Source organism: Eucyclogobius newberryi, unplaced genomic scaffold, assembly GCF_026437365.1.
Source record: "Eucyclogobius newberryi isolate DKJ021-1_F unplaced genomic scaffold, fEucNew1.0.hap1 SCAF_14, whole genome shotgun sequence".
NCBI lineage: Eukaryota > Metazoa > Chordata > Actinopteri > Gobiiformes > Gobiidae > Eucyclogobius > Eucyclogobius newberryi.
The window spans coordinates 8,508,843-8,524,994 of NW_027315768.1; the positions used below are offsets into that span (position 1 = coordinate 8,508,843).

Sequence of the window (16,152 nt, forward strand, 5' to 3'; positions counted from 1 at the left end):
GAGAGAACGGTTCAACTGTGTGTCATCCCAAAGTCTGTATCAGCGATAAATGTGAGCGTAGCCTGTCGTTAGAAGAGTTGTACTCTTGACTTTTATATTCATCATTAGACTGTAGCCACTTGAGAGAAAGTGTCTTTACACACTGACACACACATGTTTGTTGCTGTCATCTGCCTAACCTCTATAACCTAAGCACTATAACATAAGCACTTCAACAACAGAGTTTAAGATCCGCTTTATCTTCAATTCCAACTTCCGACATCCTGAAAACAACTACTCTTATCCTCCTCCACTATCAAAGCTCGTTAGCAACACGTGAGCCCCGAGTGCAGCGCTGCTCACCGATCGCACTCTTAAAGCCCTCTCTGGGTTGATGAATCGCCCTTTCCTCTGCCCGCTCCTCTTACACATAATTGCCATCCGTCGAAGCGTGCGTCTATAATTTCATACACTTCCACGTGGCGGGCATTAATTGCTGTAGCGTTTGAGGCCGGGATGGGGTTTCAGTGCGGCGGTTTTAATGAACAGGAGGGAAGGTGAGGTGAGGGAAGGGGACACAGAGGAGAGAGGGAGGCAGAGGTTTGTCTTCCTAAAGTGTTAATGGAGCTGAACTAAGTGCGACAGAGCTGACGTTAACGCGGGGACGGTGGACAGATGAGAGGGCGGATGGGAGGCCACACAGGAATGGTTTAATCAGGTTTTTCTACATTTATAGTGGAACTGTTATGCATTGTTGTGACGTTAATTGGCTTTTATACATGCTTTTGGTCGCCTCGGTATTAGTATTTCACATTTCTTAACTTAAAATACTGTCTACATTCGGCACCACTGACAGACTACACCTCTGTTTCGTGCTGTCCTCAGTTTGAAATGAACTATGAAAAACGAAATAAATGAAGCCCTTAGGCAACGTGACTGTAATGCTAAAAGTGCCTTATGTTTGTTGTGACTATATTTTGATTGCAGAACGAGTGAAATGAGCCTGAATGAAGCTAAATACAACTGCAGGTATGTTTCTGATGAGGGGACAAGAATATATCATGACTCAATAATGTGTGTTCTGTGATTTCTGTTACATTAGATACTTCTTAGACATCAAAAACCTGGAGTTGGCGTTCATTTACTCATAAAACAACATAAAAAAACATAATTATTTAATTTAAACAGTTTGCAGCAGTCCGAAGATACAGCATTCATCCCGTTCTCACAGCATCCTAATTATTCACCGCGCTTTTCACAACTTTCAGAGCCCAGAACGAGTTTTGCCGTCGCCGTAAAGCTAAAAACTAGCATGCTAACAGCACACTTCTTGATTTTTGGTGAATAAAAAGCTGTAATTCTATGCAGACAGCACACAATGGTTTCATTTTGACCCCAAGGGCTGCCTGTACGACATGCTTTTACTGGCACATTTAGCTCAACTGCAAAACTAAAAATTGGATACAGCACATTTAATTAATCCTAAAGCTGTCATCTTCAAACCCTGGTCATGGAAAATTGCTCCGTGTTTATGCCGTGCTCAATGGTGTGTGTAGTGCAACTGCTCTGCTTTGGCTGACCGTGAGCAGCAGTGCTACCCTCCCCATCATCACTTCTTCTTCCCTGGTGTGCGCAGTGTTACGTTTGTTTGTTTGTTTGTTTCAGTCTCTAACATTACCACCAATTCACCAAAGCAAATTCCCAGTTGAAGTGAAACTGTTTTCCCTGACAAGAACACTAAACATTATTCTGAGTACTTTGCACAGCGAGAGTGGGCTTGTGCACCGCCATAAACTGCATTTTTCTTCCAAGCAACTGAAGGATTTGGACAATAAAGGGCACAAAATCTGTTCTTTTTGAAAGCTGGAGGGGCCTTGTCATGCGAAGATGAGCGTTTTTTACACTGCACACTATATTTTAAAACATTATGGTGCAGTGCCAACGCATATGCAAATAGTCCAACTGGCAGCAGCAGGATTGAGTGGTAATGCTCTAGCTAGGTTTTTGCTACATCCATGGTCAGCGTGGGGAAGTAGCTAAATACCTAACAATACGTATTCAGAACAATTGGGTACAGTTACTCATTTATATGGCGCTATTCATAATAAAGTTTCCCTTCTCTAATTAGTGATGGAAAAAATGATGCATGAAGCTGTTTTAATCCTATGATATTTTTTACTATAATATACTGTAAAAAAGTATTGTAAGTATTCAGAATGTGTTTCGATACAGGACCATGCAACCGAATACTTGCAGTTATTGAGTATTCTGTTACTAAATTCCGTCCATGAAGCTCAAACCACTTGTTCCCACGACATGACGTCATCCAGTGCTCCTCCATGTTTTTAAAACCATAAACCTTCCGCTTGACTCCTGCCGATCATTCCAGCGCTCAAATTGTTTTTCACTGCGAACGCCACTGTACGCAGCTGTCGGAGTGCAGTCCTGGACTTGATTTCCACACACTATTCATAGAGTCACATGACGACGTGACTCTGTGTTTTGATTGGCCTCATCATTTGAACCGTCATGGCTGTGAGGCAGTCGGCAGAGGGTTGCGTCTACGTCGTGTCTGTCTCCTTCAGCGGGTGTTAAGAGTCTGGCACCTTTTCCCCTGCTGACGACCTACTTCACCCTGCTCTCCATCCGACAATCAGGCCCCGCACCTCCAGACACGTGCTGTGCAGAGATCTAATACTTATTTGCTCTACATTCTGCGCATTTTATTTGAAGCAGTATCTTGTCGATATATATATTTTCAACACTATATTTTTTGACAAAACCTGAAGAATGAAGACAAAAGACTGAATGATGGTTGGATATTTTCGTCTACAATTAAAAATCATTCAAAAGTTAAACAAAGGAACACATTTAAGGACTTCATACCAGCCCGACTCAGCGTCCATATTAAGTCCTTGATTTTCAACTAAATATATTTTTACTTAGCTATATAACATAAAATGGCCTTGCAGGACAAAGGTGACCAAAGTGAAAAGCCACAAGAAAGCATCAAATTTAGTATATTTTCAAAGGAAACTATGTACGTTTTTAGGTTGTTTTTTTCCATGGATAAATGTTCTACAAAACAACATAAAACATTGCAGCCAAACCAAGTATTTTTTGGCCATGAAGATATCTGGAATTGAATAAAAGAAAGATGCGTTTTAATGCCATACTGTGGAACATTCTAGGCAGAGAAATGACATCTTCATGGAGACTAGTATACTATGCACCTTTGCTTTGGATTTTTTTTTAACTTAAAGTAATTTACACTGTGTTACAGCCCCTGGCCTGCAGATCATGTGTGCTGTATTGTTCCCTTCCCAAAACGGCTGCATTGGCTCCGTGTTAGTGGTTGGAGGCCCTCAACATCTCTCTTCCTGGTTGGATGCCCTAATTGGTCCCTAATTGGCTGGGGCCTGTCCACACCTGGGCGATCACCAGCCACTCCTTAAGGACGCCTGCTGCAGCTGCTCAGGGCTGCTGTGTCAGGCGTTGTTTCTCATTTATCAGGGCTGTGTGTTTCAAGATTTGGTGTTAGCACTTCATCAACTGGCAGCAAAAGGAATTATCACGGGGAAATAAACAAAATCTAGTTTGCTCCACATGCAAAAAAACGCAAGCACGAAGTCTTAAAGGTGGTATGGACGATTTTTTTTCCAGCAAATTTTTTATCATATTTCCTCGTGGCGTGGATAAATCATTTGTCCTGCCACGTATCAATCATAAAACGCACCTATCGCTCACCTGCAGCCGCGTCAGGCTCGTTCGCACGTTTCCGCGTGCCTAAGCGCATGGATCTATCATAATATAGTTCCCTTAGTGTACGGGGCAAAATGAAGACGGAGAAAGACAGTTCGAGCTGACGCAGAAGTGGACAGAAATCTATGGGAGACGAGCGATGTGATGCGCTCCGTCGCGCTAATAAAAAAACGCACGTGTGTGTTGTATCAGTCCACACGGGGGAGTGCGCATGCGCACTTCCGCCTGCGTTCTCAAAATGCCGAAAAATCGGCCATACCGCCTTTTAATTAACATGATTTGAGGGCGAAATGCTCAGTACAAGTCTGGTGATGATTCATGGACTTACAAACAGAACTCCAGACCTTCACAAATCTGGGAAATATGAAACTGATTTTTTATGAGGCTCTCGTTAACAAGATTAACAAAACGTGAAAGTGTGAATTAAGTGTAAATACCACCACTACAGGTATATTTTTGATGAAGGAACAGTGTTAGTCCATATTTAAAAGCTCAGTCTACTCAACTCAGTTACTGTTTTCTATGACTAAAAGCAGTTTGCCATATGACATCCCGGGCGAAGTAATTACAATATTGCAGTTTTAAAGAGCGGATAACGAACTCAAGTGTCATTCAAAACAAACACAACTTCTATTAAAAACCTCGAAACAAACCCAATTATCCGAGCTCACAGTTGCGGGGACAGTTCTTTATCCTGTACCTGTCCCTCTCTGTTGTGTCCGCTCTGAGCTTGTGCGCGCTTCAACAATGAAACGACAGCACCGCGGTGACAAGCGCTCAGCCCGAGGGTAAACCGCAGGAGTCGTCGCGGTAACCGTCCCGTGCTGGGTCCGGGCGCTCCCACAAACTCGTCGGGTGAGGTGTGATAATGAGAGGTGCGCAGCTTGTTACGGCAAACGGTGACTGCCATTCTCGGCGTGGGGTTGTTGTGTTTTAATTGGACCGGGCTGTCACCGCTCCCGCTGTCACCGCTCCCGCCGCCGCGATCGGTGACACGGCATCGCTTCCTCACCTCGTTCCGGAACAGAGGAAATGAAGGCGATATGAATAAACAATAAAATAAAACGCGCCTCGAGTCAACAAATTAGCTATGCAGAAAGAGCAGGGCTGGCATGGAGATGGTGACGGGTCTCTTCTGTCGCTGTCTGGAGGGGAGTGAAAACCACTTGTTCAAATATGATCCAATTACAGCTGCAGGTTGTGGCTCACTGTATTTCCGGTGCGTTATTGTCCAGCGTAACGTTCGCTTTATTTTTCCAGGTACATTCATTGTAAACCACATAATTGATCTAAAACGGCAGACAGCAATGACTTCCTGTTCTAAAATGGCAGATCTGATAAGAAAAATGCATATGTGACATTTTAGAACTCTAAATGTTTAATTTGGAGGCTTGATTTTACAAATAATCCCAGGTACAAGAATGTGGGCGGAGAATGGGGATGGGTAAAAACATGAATTTTCAGAGCACTCGAGCGTCTGTTAAAAATAATACAGGATTAACTCAAAGGTTCAGAAATCAATCAAAATACAACTGTGAGTAAACTAATGATGAGTAATGACTAACAAGATTAAAAGATTATAATAGTGGATTTTGCATACTATGTCCTCTTTAAAGGGACTGCATGTGTCCTGTGCTCCTACTGGTTTGAGAAAGGAACTACAATCACAACTGAGCCTGTGTCCAGAGCCTTGACCTGCAGAAGAGACACCTGTCCTTCTCAGGTTGTGTTCAGGCCGTGGCTCATGTTCAGCTCCTTCTCCTCCAGAATCCCAGACTCACTGAGCTGCAGAAGCTGAACTAGCTCTGGCTTTAATGAGAGGACAAAGCACAGGTTTGAAAACTTGATTTTGTTGACACTGGCAACACAACACAAATGTGAGACTGCTTTCTGAGTGGAGAATTATGAAACGCCAACATTTTAACATCACAAACATCATTTCATCATCCAAATCTTACAGTTCCTTTTAAGAAACCTATGATCACGTGCTTGCTCGCGTGTATGCTGGTGGTAATTGCTAATGTTAATAATCTCAGTAAAATGCTGCACGTGATAACTCTGTTACTTGTGGTCGAGCGGTTGTTAAGACAGCCATAGTTTTTCATACTTTGTGATGTGTGGAGGCGAACGCTAACTCTCCCACTTTAAAACGCATTAGAAATAATGTATGTATGGAACAGTGCTAGCCTTTAGAATGTAGGCATTTGGGTCACAAACACTGAAAGGTCTTTTGACGTTTTATTAAATGCAGCCAGTTTAATCCCCGACAGCGGAACATTCCAGACAAAGCATTAACATCTCCATGGAGACAAGTAGCTGTCAGACACTGCACCAGACTTATGAATAGCATGTTTTTATTAGTAACAAGACTTAAAGGTCCTACACTGTCTGTTATTCAGGCTTATGAAACTACAGTTTTTTGTAGTTTTGAGTTCTTAAGATTATGTTTGGTGCCAAAAAACACAAAGCCGTTACCTGTCTCTGATGGAGCAGGTGTCGAACAGCAGGTCATTGTAGTTTCCCAGAAGGCCCTGCTGCACGTGCTGGAGGCTGATTGGCTGACCGTTGATGGAGATGAGACGCATACAGCCCTGGAATGAGACGGTGGGGTTCTTACATCCAGACACGGGACATCCTGAAGGGCACATGGACAAAGCATGGTAAGTCATGAAAAAAGAGGTCAAAAAGTACTAAATTAAACTGCTAAACATCTCTGCTGAGGAGTTTGAAAATGACATATTATGTTTTTCTTATAGGATTAAACTACTACAACATTATTTTACATTTTGTGTATAGTAAACTATAATATTGATCTAAAACCACTTACTAATATAAATAAGTTAGTTGTATGTCTGTTCAAAACTCGCTTCTTTCAAAAGGCATTTCACCATAAAAAGCAAAAGATTTAAATGTTTTGTTTTTATTGTGGAAAAAATTGCATGTGACATTTTAAAGAACAAATGTTCAGCATTATTTGTATAGTTTTTGCTCTTTAAATATGCTCTTGAGTACCTTTTTACTTTGGTTTTAGAACTTAGAATAGTGTGCATACTAAAAGCACACTTTACTTTATTTCAGTCGGGCGTTTCCCACATCAGGAGATAGCGCTCCATCTACAGGCATCAGAGGGAATTACAAATGTCAGATCAACAAACCTAGCTTTCCCCCAACATGCTAAAGCAGGCCCGCAGTGGTAAAGAATGGGATTTAACAGGAAGAAATGCTCAGAACGAGTCTTTCAAACATTCAAATAGCGATCTTGGATTACTCCTGCCGTCCACAAGCAACAATACTAGCCCCATTGATATATTCAAATGTGATCATGACGTGAGTACTGACCTCCAAAGTAGAAGCTGCCGCGGGAGTGTAGCTGCTCCCACTGGTCGATGGTGGAGGGCGGCTCCGAGTCCAGGCTCAGGCTGATCTGCAGGTTTCGACTGTCCAGGCTGACCGAGTGCCACAGGCCGTCGTTCACTCTGTGGCCTGCAAACACACAACAAAGAAACGCTCGGTTAGTCATTATTATCAGTCCCACAGACGACCCACGCACACACAACAACGATAGACTTCAGCATCAGACTTCTCATTACTGTTATTACTGTTACACATAACATAAAGCACCAACGATACGATTGATGTATTTTTCAATGTTTTGATGATGTTGTTGCTGGCACTGCTGTCGCTTATCAAAAGTTATGTTATCTTGTATCCTTATAGAAACTGTTGTCGTGGTCTGGCCAAGACAAAAACTCAATTGGGAGTGGGGTCACAATTGAGCAGTGGTGGAAGGAAAGTACACATACATGAGCAAAACATGTACTCCAGTAAAGTATCAGGTAAAAAATCTACTCAGATTTTTAAGCAGTTTTTAGTTTTTCAAAAAAAATTGCACAAAAAGTCAAAGTATTTCACATAGATTTTGAGAATTGCTATAACATTGTTCCCTGATTAAAAAAAAAATAGCTTGCATTTAGCTTCATTCACGTAAGTTTGATGAAGCTTGTTCAGAAAGTTCTCTCCCTCCGACTCCATTCTGAATTTCCCCCATAAATTACCAGACTCGTTCTGAGCATTTCTGCCTCAAATCACAATCATTACAACTGTGTGGTGTGATGGAAAAATGTCAGTTCATTTAGATGTTGTTACGTTAAGTAAATGTGCTGTTTCAACATGGTCAGCAGCGCCTTGGTCAGTTGACACTTGCCTAGGTGAAGGATAGAGGGCCCTGCTATAAATATGCTATCAATGTATGTGGAGCATTAGGAGCCTTTGTGGTGGGGCTTGTGGACATCCTTGGGTGAGCAGTCTGATAACCCACAACCCAAGGACGAAACACAGGCCTCCGACAATCATTACATCATGTTCTGACTGTTGTGCCTTTTTAAGATGGATTCGCCTTTGTTCGAGTCTTGTCAGTAAAAGCAGTGGTATCTGGGAGGGAGATTTTTTTTTATTTTTTATTTCAAATGATATTACCGTAATCAAAACAAAAACTGATAATTTGACTGATATTAAATTAATATAGGCCAATTGTTTTCTGAACTACATCTCAATCTACAGTTAGACACTGCTTCACATCTTGTGTTGTGTTGTCTTGTGCTTGTGTTGTGTTGTGTTGTGGTTGCTGTGAGTCAAGGCCATTTTAAAAACTCTCTTGATCGACACACCAATGCCCTGGATGCGTGTTGCACTAAACAAGACCGCAGCACAAAGAAGAGAAAGGTGATTGCTTGATGTTATCGATGTTGTCATGTCGATTAATATTTTACTACTTATATTCATTTACAGAAACACACTGCAAAGACCTCTGAGGAGACTTCTCTGTCCAAGGGAAGTGTCTCTGCTGTGACCTCAACCATGTGCCCCATTCACTGGGCCCACACGCTAAACAACTAAACAGACTAAACAACACAGTGTTTGGAGTAAACATGTCACTCAGAGTCTTTACAGCGGGACTGAGCTTGACAGTTACTGCAAAACTTTTGAGACGAAAGTGTATTTATTCTAGAGCCATTTCTGCTGAGCTTGTTTGTGACTGCCATTAAACTCTCTCTAGTGTTAGGAAATGTGCTAGTATTATTATTATCTACTCTGATCATAGGGTTTGTTACTACACAATACATTTGATGCTTAAACTGCGTCACAAAATGTATCACAATGTTCAGGTGTAATCTACTTTTATTTTAAATAGAGCAGTTTAATTACTTGGGTACATTCTTTACAAAATGCTTCACATCTGAAAACAAGTTTGAATATCCACATATACTTGTGCTCATTTAGTTATCGAAATAAAGTTTTGTTTGTGATTAATAATACAAAGGTGCCGTACAACTGCACTAAACAAAGTGAAAAATATGCTATTTCTATCCATTTGAGCAAGTTTTATAAATTATTATTAACTTATTTAGATTTGCACTTCTTATACATTGTGTATATATATATATATATATATATATATATATATATATATATATATATATATATATATATATATATATATATATATATTACATTCAAAACAATGACAATAATGAGAGCTTATTAACCATGTGAAACGATACACAAATATACAAAATGTTGTTGGATTCTCTTGACAGTTTAGAAGTGTGTCTGAACCCTGTCAGCTCTCTAATCCTTCTCCTCTTTAGACTCACTATTTAACATGGCTCAGTTGTATTTCTAGGTGATGTTTAATGCATCACCAAACTATACTTTGTTTGGCTATGACAACTTGATAGCTGTTCCTCTCTTAGCAGTGATTGTAAAAACACAAATATTGGTGTATCTGCATAAATAATTGAAACGTTTTTCAATCCTCCAGAAGTGGTAATTTCCTGTTTATTCCCATTAATTCCCATGAATTCCTACAAATTCCAGATGATTCCCATGGATATTTTACAAACCATATGCAAGTCAAGAAAGGAGCCTGTTCAAAATAGCACAACTGGATTAAAGGCCACAGATAATGGTGGCACATGTGAAAACTTCAACTAAGGTGAAAATTGATTTGTGGTCCATAAATGCAAAGACACACAGAACTCCGTAAAAGCAGTGGTATTAGTGTAGGAGAAGAAAGGAGTTCTCTGATGTAGGGTCCAGATTAAGAGATTAGGCGTACGGTTTAGATCACTCCAGCTTCAAACGCACAGGCATCTTAAACAGAATGTGCATAAAGAAAACACTTGGATCTGGACCAGGCTGCTGTCCAGTCTGACTACAGCGTATACATCTCATTCTGGTCTAATAACGCAAGGACACTTTTTATTTTCAAAGACGCATGGATCGAGAAGAAGAGAAGGCTACGCTAACTCTGCGACCAACACACACAAGGAGACTCTCTTTGAAGAAGCAGCCGGAAGAGTAATGAATAAAGGACACGGCGCAGATCTTATATTGGTGCTCGGATAAGAAAAGACACGTCACGCATTGTCTAGTAGGAATCACAGGGTCCCTCATGATTTGGTACGATATGATTTTGTGATACATGCGAAAATGTATGTTCTGCGACCAAATACATTTGAACAACTGTATTTCTTTGTTAAACCAAAACCCGCATAAACTTAATAAATATGAAACACACCCATTTAATCATCAGAAAAGTGAATGTGTCAAATATGTAGCACGGAAACATTTCCTTTCTTTAAAGAAGCAACAGCAAAGAAACACTAGGTACATTTACATGGACAAGTCTTGTAACTACAATAATCCCAATAATTAAAACCCAATAATTAGACCTGAAATCTGATCATAAACAATCAATCTGGTGAGGTGTTTTAGTCAATTAGTGGGTTTTAGAGTAAGTACACTTTCTAATAACACTTTCAATCTCAAACATTTGCCTTTAATTTTTGTCCTTTTTTGTATAATTTCCATGTCAAAACCTGAAAGAAATAAGATTACTCACATCACATGGAACTGTTTACGTGACTTTTCAATAATCTGAAACTAAACTACTACAAATTTAGTATCACAAAAATCAACATTTTAGCATAGCCCCAGTATGTGGTGTGCGTGGTGGTCGGAGGGGCAGATGTGCCCCAGGGCAGCTGTGGCTACAGTGTTGCACTTTGAGAGGCTTTGTCGAGCCTGTAAAGCACAATACAGTACTAACCGTTACGTAAATTATCTTTAACCACAGACATTGAAATACTAAAGATAGGGAGGCCACAGCGATCTGGAGCTTGCAGCTGTCCAGATCAACAGCTGTATGCTCCAGATAACAATGCACCCTCGATAATTACAGCACAGGAAATAATACTGCGTTAGATAAAGGACAGAGCACAGAGCTGGAATTTACAGCTGTCCAGATGAACCACACTCTAACTCACTCAGCGACCATGAGGACGGGTCTATAGCGCTTGCAGGTGTTCAGATCAACAACCACATAAGGATACTTTGTTCACATGGAGATCTACAAACTTGGATTAGCTGACTACAAGTGGTTTCACAATGTCACAAGTTGTTGTATCGTTTCCTCGCAGGGTCGAGTTTACTCCACAAGACCATTCTCGTAAGCTGAAGGAGCAAAGATACAATTCTATATTTATCACAAGGGTAGGTAATTCTAACAAGGGAACAGTAAAGCCTTCAGGATAAGAGTGAGCAAATATATGTTCTTTTATATTCACTGACTGAATTGTATATGCTTAGACATAATATGTTACAACAATATATAAAGTTGAAGTGTAGATGGTCTTTATCTCTGTCATACACTCATTTTTAGTAATGCATTTAATTGTGTATTTTGGGAATTAAAATGTTCCCAATAGTTATGTTGTATTAAAGCAAAACTAAGTCACATTTTCACCTTATTGAATGCCTTTGTAAGTCCCTGTGATGGTTAAATATGAATTTGTGGGGCGTTTGAAGTGTCCTTCGTCGCCCCGTGCTGTCTCTGAGAGGAAAACCAGCTGAAGACAACTCTGCTGAGAAACCCTGGCTCCTATTTTTATGTTTGACAATATGACATGTTTTAGTATGCAACTAGACTGTCTTTTTGTGATAAAGAAAGTAAGAAAAAAATGTGGGGAAAATAAATACATAAATAAAGCTTTTACATCTATGCTCTGACCATGTGTTGTCACAAGGGAGCTGTAGGGGAAGCTCTTTCGCCAACGTTACTTCTGCTTTAAAGGAATTATCTGTATTGTTCTTGTCTTTTAAACCGGCTCTCGTGTCTTGGAACTTAAAGTCATTTATACTTTAAAAATGACATGCCGTTCCTTCATCAGGATTTAGTGTTTGCGCTACTGACAACAGTTATTTAAAAAGCTCCCTTGGCCCGACATAAGCACAAAGTGGGAATGATTTCATGACATGCTCAAAATGTTTTATCAGAGGTGGCAAGTAACAAAGTACAAATTATCTACTTTAGTTCAGTAGATATCTGTAGGTATCTGTACTTTACTTTAGTATTAAAATGTGTGGCAAATTTTATACTTCCTACTCCTTACATTATCAAAATGGCAGCATGCATTTTTTTCTCCCTTTAACGAAGCGAGTCATGGATCGTGCTTTGCTTTTTTCACTTCATTTACTTTTGATCTCGCGGCACATCGTGGACTCACGGCCTCACGCACGACCCCTTGGAAGAAATATTAGCCCATTAGCCCTTAGGCCACAGCGTGAACACGAGAAGAACTGGGAGGGAAGGAAAAGAGAGGAGCGGGGGCAAGCACGGAGGTAAAGGAGGAGGAGGAGCGCGTTCACGTAGCGACGGTGCAGGTAGAAGCTTAAACAAACCGACCGAATGATATTTTAATGGTGTTGAGCGCCGTGTTACTGAGCACGTGTGAGATCACAGCTGTGTGTGGTCAGAAACACAGACGGGAGATGACCAGACATTTGCTCCTCAGCTAAAGCAAAACCTTGGGGAAGAATCATGTCCGTCAGTGCAACCAGGTTTATTTAACCTTCATCATCATCATCATCGTCATCGTCGTCATCATCATCATCATCGTTAACAAGCTTAAATGTAAAGAAAACATCACAAATATGTGTCTTATCCCTAAAATATACCTTTTTACCAACGGATTAAAGTCTAATTAATTGTAAGTCATTCATTTAAAGCTCAGAATTCAATTCATACCCTTTTTAACACAGTCCCATCCAATCATATTTTTTTCCCCATTGTCCGTATGTCATTTATTGTGTCATCGACTTTTTTGCAGCCGTCAGAGGTATGTTCCAAAGATATCCATCTATGTCCATTCTGAAATTGAGTGGAAATTCAGGAAAGGCCACATTCTGTCCTGTTTGTGATTTTCTTTCTTTGCAGTATCAATACGTGCTCAAATGGCTATCTAGCTTCGATACTATCTGTCCCGATTAGCATCTGGTTCTCAATACTTTGGACGACCCCAGCACTGACAGAGCCACTGCATTTCACCGCTCATTTCCCTCCAACATCAAGACCTCATGTACTCGAGCTACATGACAACATCTCACTCCGCCACATCCTTCTCTTCTCCAGGGGAAACTTCATCTGTAACAGTCCATCAGAATGCGCCGGAGCCTGCCTTATGAGCGCGTCCTGCTGCTGCTGCTGCTGCTGCTGAGGGAGAAGAGAAGAGGGGAGAGTGGGCACGCTTGCTGACAGACTCCCCGCCGAGACGTCCCATCATTCTTTAAGTGTCGGTCCGTGTCCCCCCGGCGCCCGTCTGGTCCACGCGTGTGTCGTCTGTATAATGACGTGGCTCTAGTGTCGGAGCGGCGTCTCAGACTGTCTCAGGCTCCCATTAGAAGTGACACGGACCAACAGCCTCACGAGTAAGACACAACTGACATGTATTTGTCATGTTGTAGGGCTGCAGTGATTAATCGACTAGACTTGATGATCGCAATCGTTATCTGGACTGTACAGACCATAAAGAACATACAAAATAACATTGTATAACTAAGACAGTGGCATTGTTAAATCTAAATGTTAAAAAAAATGTAATTATTAATAATACGCAATGTAAATACTCCAAAGCCTGCAGTCATTTTAACTTCAATTTGTTTGATAATCTATTTCCACGGTTCCTAGCCTGCAAATTTTCTTCACTGACAATGGCAATAAACCTTACTGATTCTGATTGTTGAAATGCTAAATCAATGTTCCTGAGTAATATATTTGGTGCTTTATAAAAAACAAAGTGGCGCAGCACTTGCATTGTAAAGAAAAGTCACTTGCGTGTAAAAAATACCCATAACTTTTATTGCACTGGATTACTATTGATAACTTCAATGTGATGTCCTCAACATTAGCTGAGCTTGCGAGGCTAACTGGAGGCACTGCTCTGTCCGGAGCTCTGTTACCCAAGTTGGACTTTAGTTAGTTTTAATACAGTTTGACCGGAAGAACAAGTGAGTGCTAAAGGTAAGTGAGTGAGCGTTTAAGTGAAAGGGGAGTTCAAATACCTTTTAGCACATAGCCTGCATTACAAATGAGTATACAATTTCTTTAAAACATGTTGCTTGTGTATTATATTATTAGGGGCACAAAAATGCACCAAGAGACAGCAAATAATATCAGTTCTGTAAAAAAAAAAAAAAAAAAAAATGGTGGGGAGCAACACCAACGACCCTTGCTGAGAAACAAGCCATCGCCGTTCTTTGCTGCTGAGGGTTATGTACAAGAACTTGCTGAAAATATTCACTAAATAGGCCTAAAATAAATATATACGTTGATACAGAAAACACAGGGGAGAGGTGAAGCGTTTTGCTCAAGGAAAAAAGTGGCTCAAACTCATAGCCAAAATATTATCTTCACCACCCCACTGCTGCTACCATAAAAAGAAAACAACACTGATAATATTTTACGGAAAAGGACCGACAAAACTATTTAATTCACTAGCAGATCGTTTTGCACATACATTATGCAACATTCTTTTTAAAAGATCAGCTTGAAACTTCCAGAATGACATTAAAAACGCTTGTGTTCTACTAATTCCCACGACTTCACAAGATTGTATTTTTCCAACCACGTCCTTATCTTCTGCTCCAGCCACACAAAGTATCCCGCAAAATACTTCAACTCCAACATAGCTCTGAGGGATTGCCAAATTCTGTCCGCACATCCTCACATCTGATGCTGGCAGAAATTGTGTGAAAAACAGAGTAGGAGCAGGTCAATCCGGCGCGAGATGTTCACGTGTCATAAACCGTGCGGAGATACTTGGGCCCTGATACATCTGTATTCATGAATGCAGCATATGTCAGAGGGGCAAAGTCTTGTCAACACAAGTCTGAGGCAGAGACCTAAATAAGTGCGACAGAAAACATTACGAGAAAGAAAGAAATTGAAGATCACTTTACGCCAACAAACTAAAGCAGGACAATCCCAGTAAAACCGACTCCGCTCACAGGAAGAATGCACATTTTTCAAGGTATTTTATATACAGTAAAGCAATAGAAACGTCATAGTGTAACCAGAAGATTTGGGATGCAGCTAGTTTCTGTTCATCTAGATTTCTTCATTGCCCAAGCCACTGAGAAGAAACGCGGCGTGCTTCAATTGAACTGAGAAATTGTGGAAAACGTCTTTGAACAAGTGAAGTGAACAGAGATGGAAAGTGGCAAAGCAAAGGCTCGACACCAATGACAAGTTCCAAAAAGGTACAGAGTTTTGGGACCCCAGCCCTTGGCAAAACGTATGTATTTCTAAAAAGGAGTTTTCATTTGGTTTCATGGAGAATTGTTCAACGAGCCAAGACATTTATCCACCCTTTCGCAACATTTCATAAACACTCTCGAATTCCGCTCTGACAAAGTTCAAACATTTCCTCCTAATAATTCAGATTTGAAACAGCGACTGTCGCCACTCATCCAACACCAGACTCCATCAGAATGATCTAAGTCGGTCTAAGCGTGTGGTTTTAGCAGGATAATTGCCGGGTGCAGACAGAAGGTCTTTTAAAAGATGATACAGAGGTAATAGAAATTCGAGGAGGTGTTTTTTGCTAGAGCGAGCAGGTAGTGCGAGTGGTTTCTCTGTCTGATGATTGTAGATCTTGAAATGTTTGAAGAGTGGATAGAAGGAAGGATAGATTAATGGAAATTTGGAGCGATGGATGGTGAGATGGATCAGAAAAGGATGAATAAATAAATTGGATAAATAGAGAGATAAATGGATGGATAGAAGCATTTACTTTGACTAAACACCAACTATTATGTCTAAGCATATACATGTGAGACGTAGGGGTGGGACACAAGTTCCCACACAACGAGACACAAACTTAAGCACAATTATTTAAGTCAATAATGGTCCAATCGCTACAAAATACAAACTGGGAGAGCTTGTGTTTTCTGTCAGAAATAGTTTGCTTCGTGGAGGAGTCGAACTTTACAGACTTTTCCTCTGCCTCACTGTTGTTTTTATCCACACAGGACTGGTAGTCAATATTTAAGCAAACTATTGGTATATGTCCT

General features: G+C 40.6%; 2 protein-coding genes across 2 annotated transcripts in view; both read right to left on the minus strand.

Moving 5' to 3' along the window:
- The window catches only part of LOC140359387 (complement C1q-like protein 2), a 249,498-nt gene that overhangs the window by 138,458 nt on the left and 94,888 nt on the right, over positions 1-16,152 (minus strand). The window lies entirely within an intron of this gene.
- Positions 1-16,152, minus strand: part of LOC140359386 (contactin-associated protein-like 5) — a 170,950-nt gene that overhangs the window by 60,062 nt on the left and 94,736 nt on the right. The window contains exons 8-9 of the mRNA XM_072444287.1: positions 7,081-7,224; positions 6,217-6,376 (exon numbers count right to left, since the gene is read on the minus strand). Of these exons, the coding sequence (XP_072300388.1) occupies positions 6,217-6,376; positions 7,081-7,224 (304 nt within the window). The remainder of the gene's footprint in view (positions 1-6,216; positions 6,377-7,080; positions 7,225-16,152) is intronic.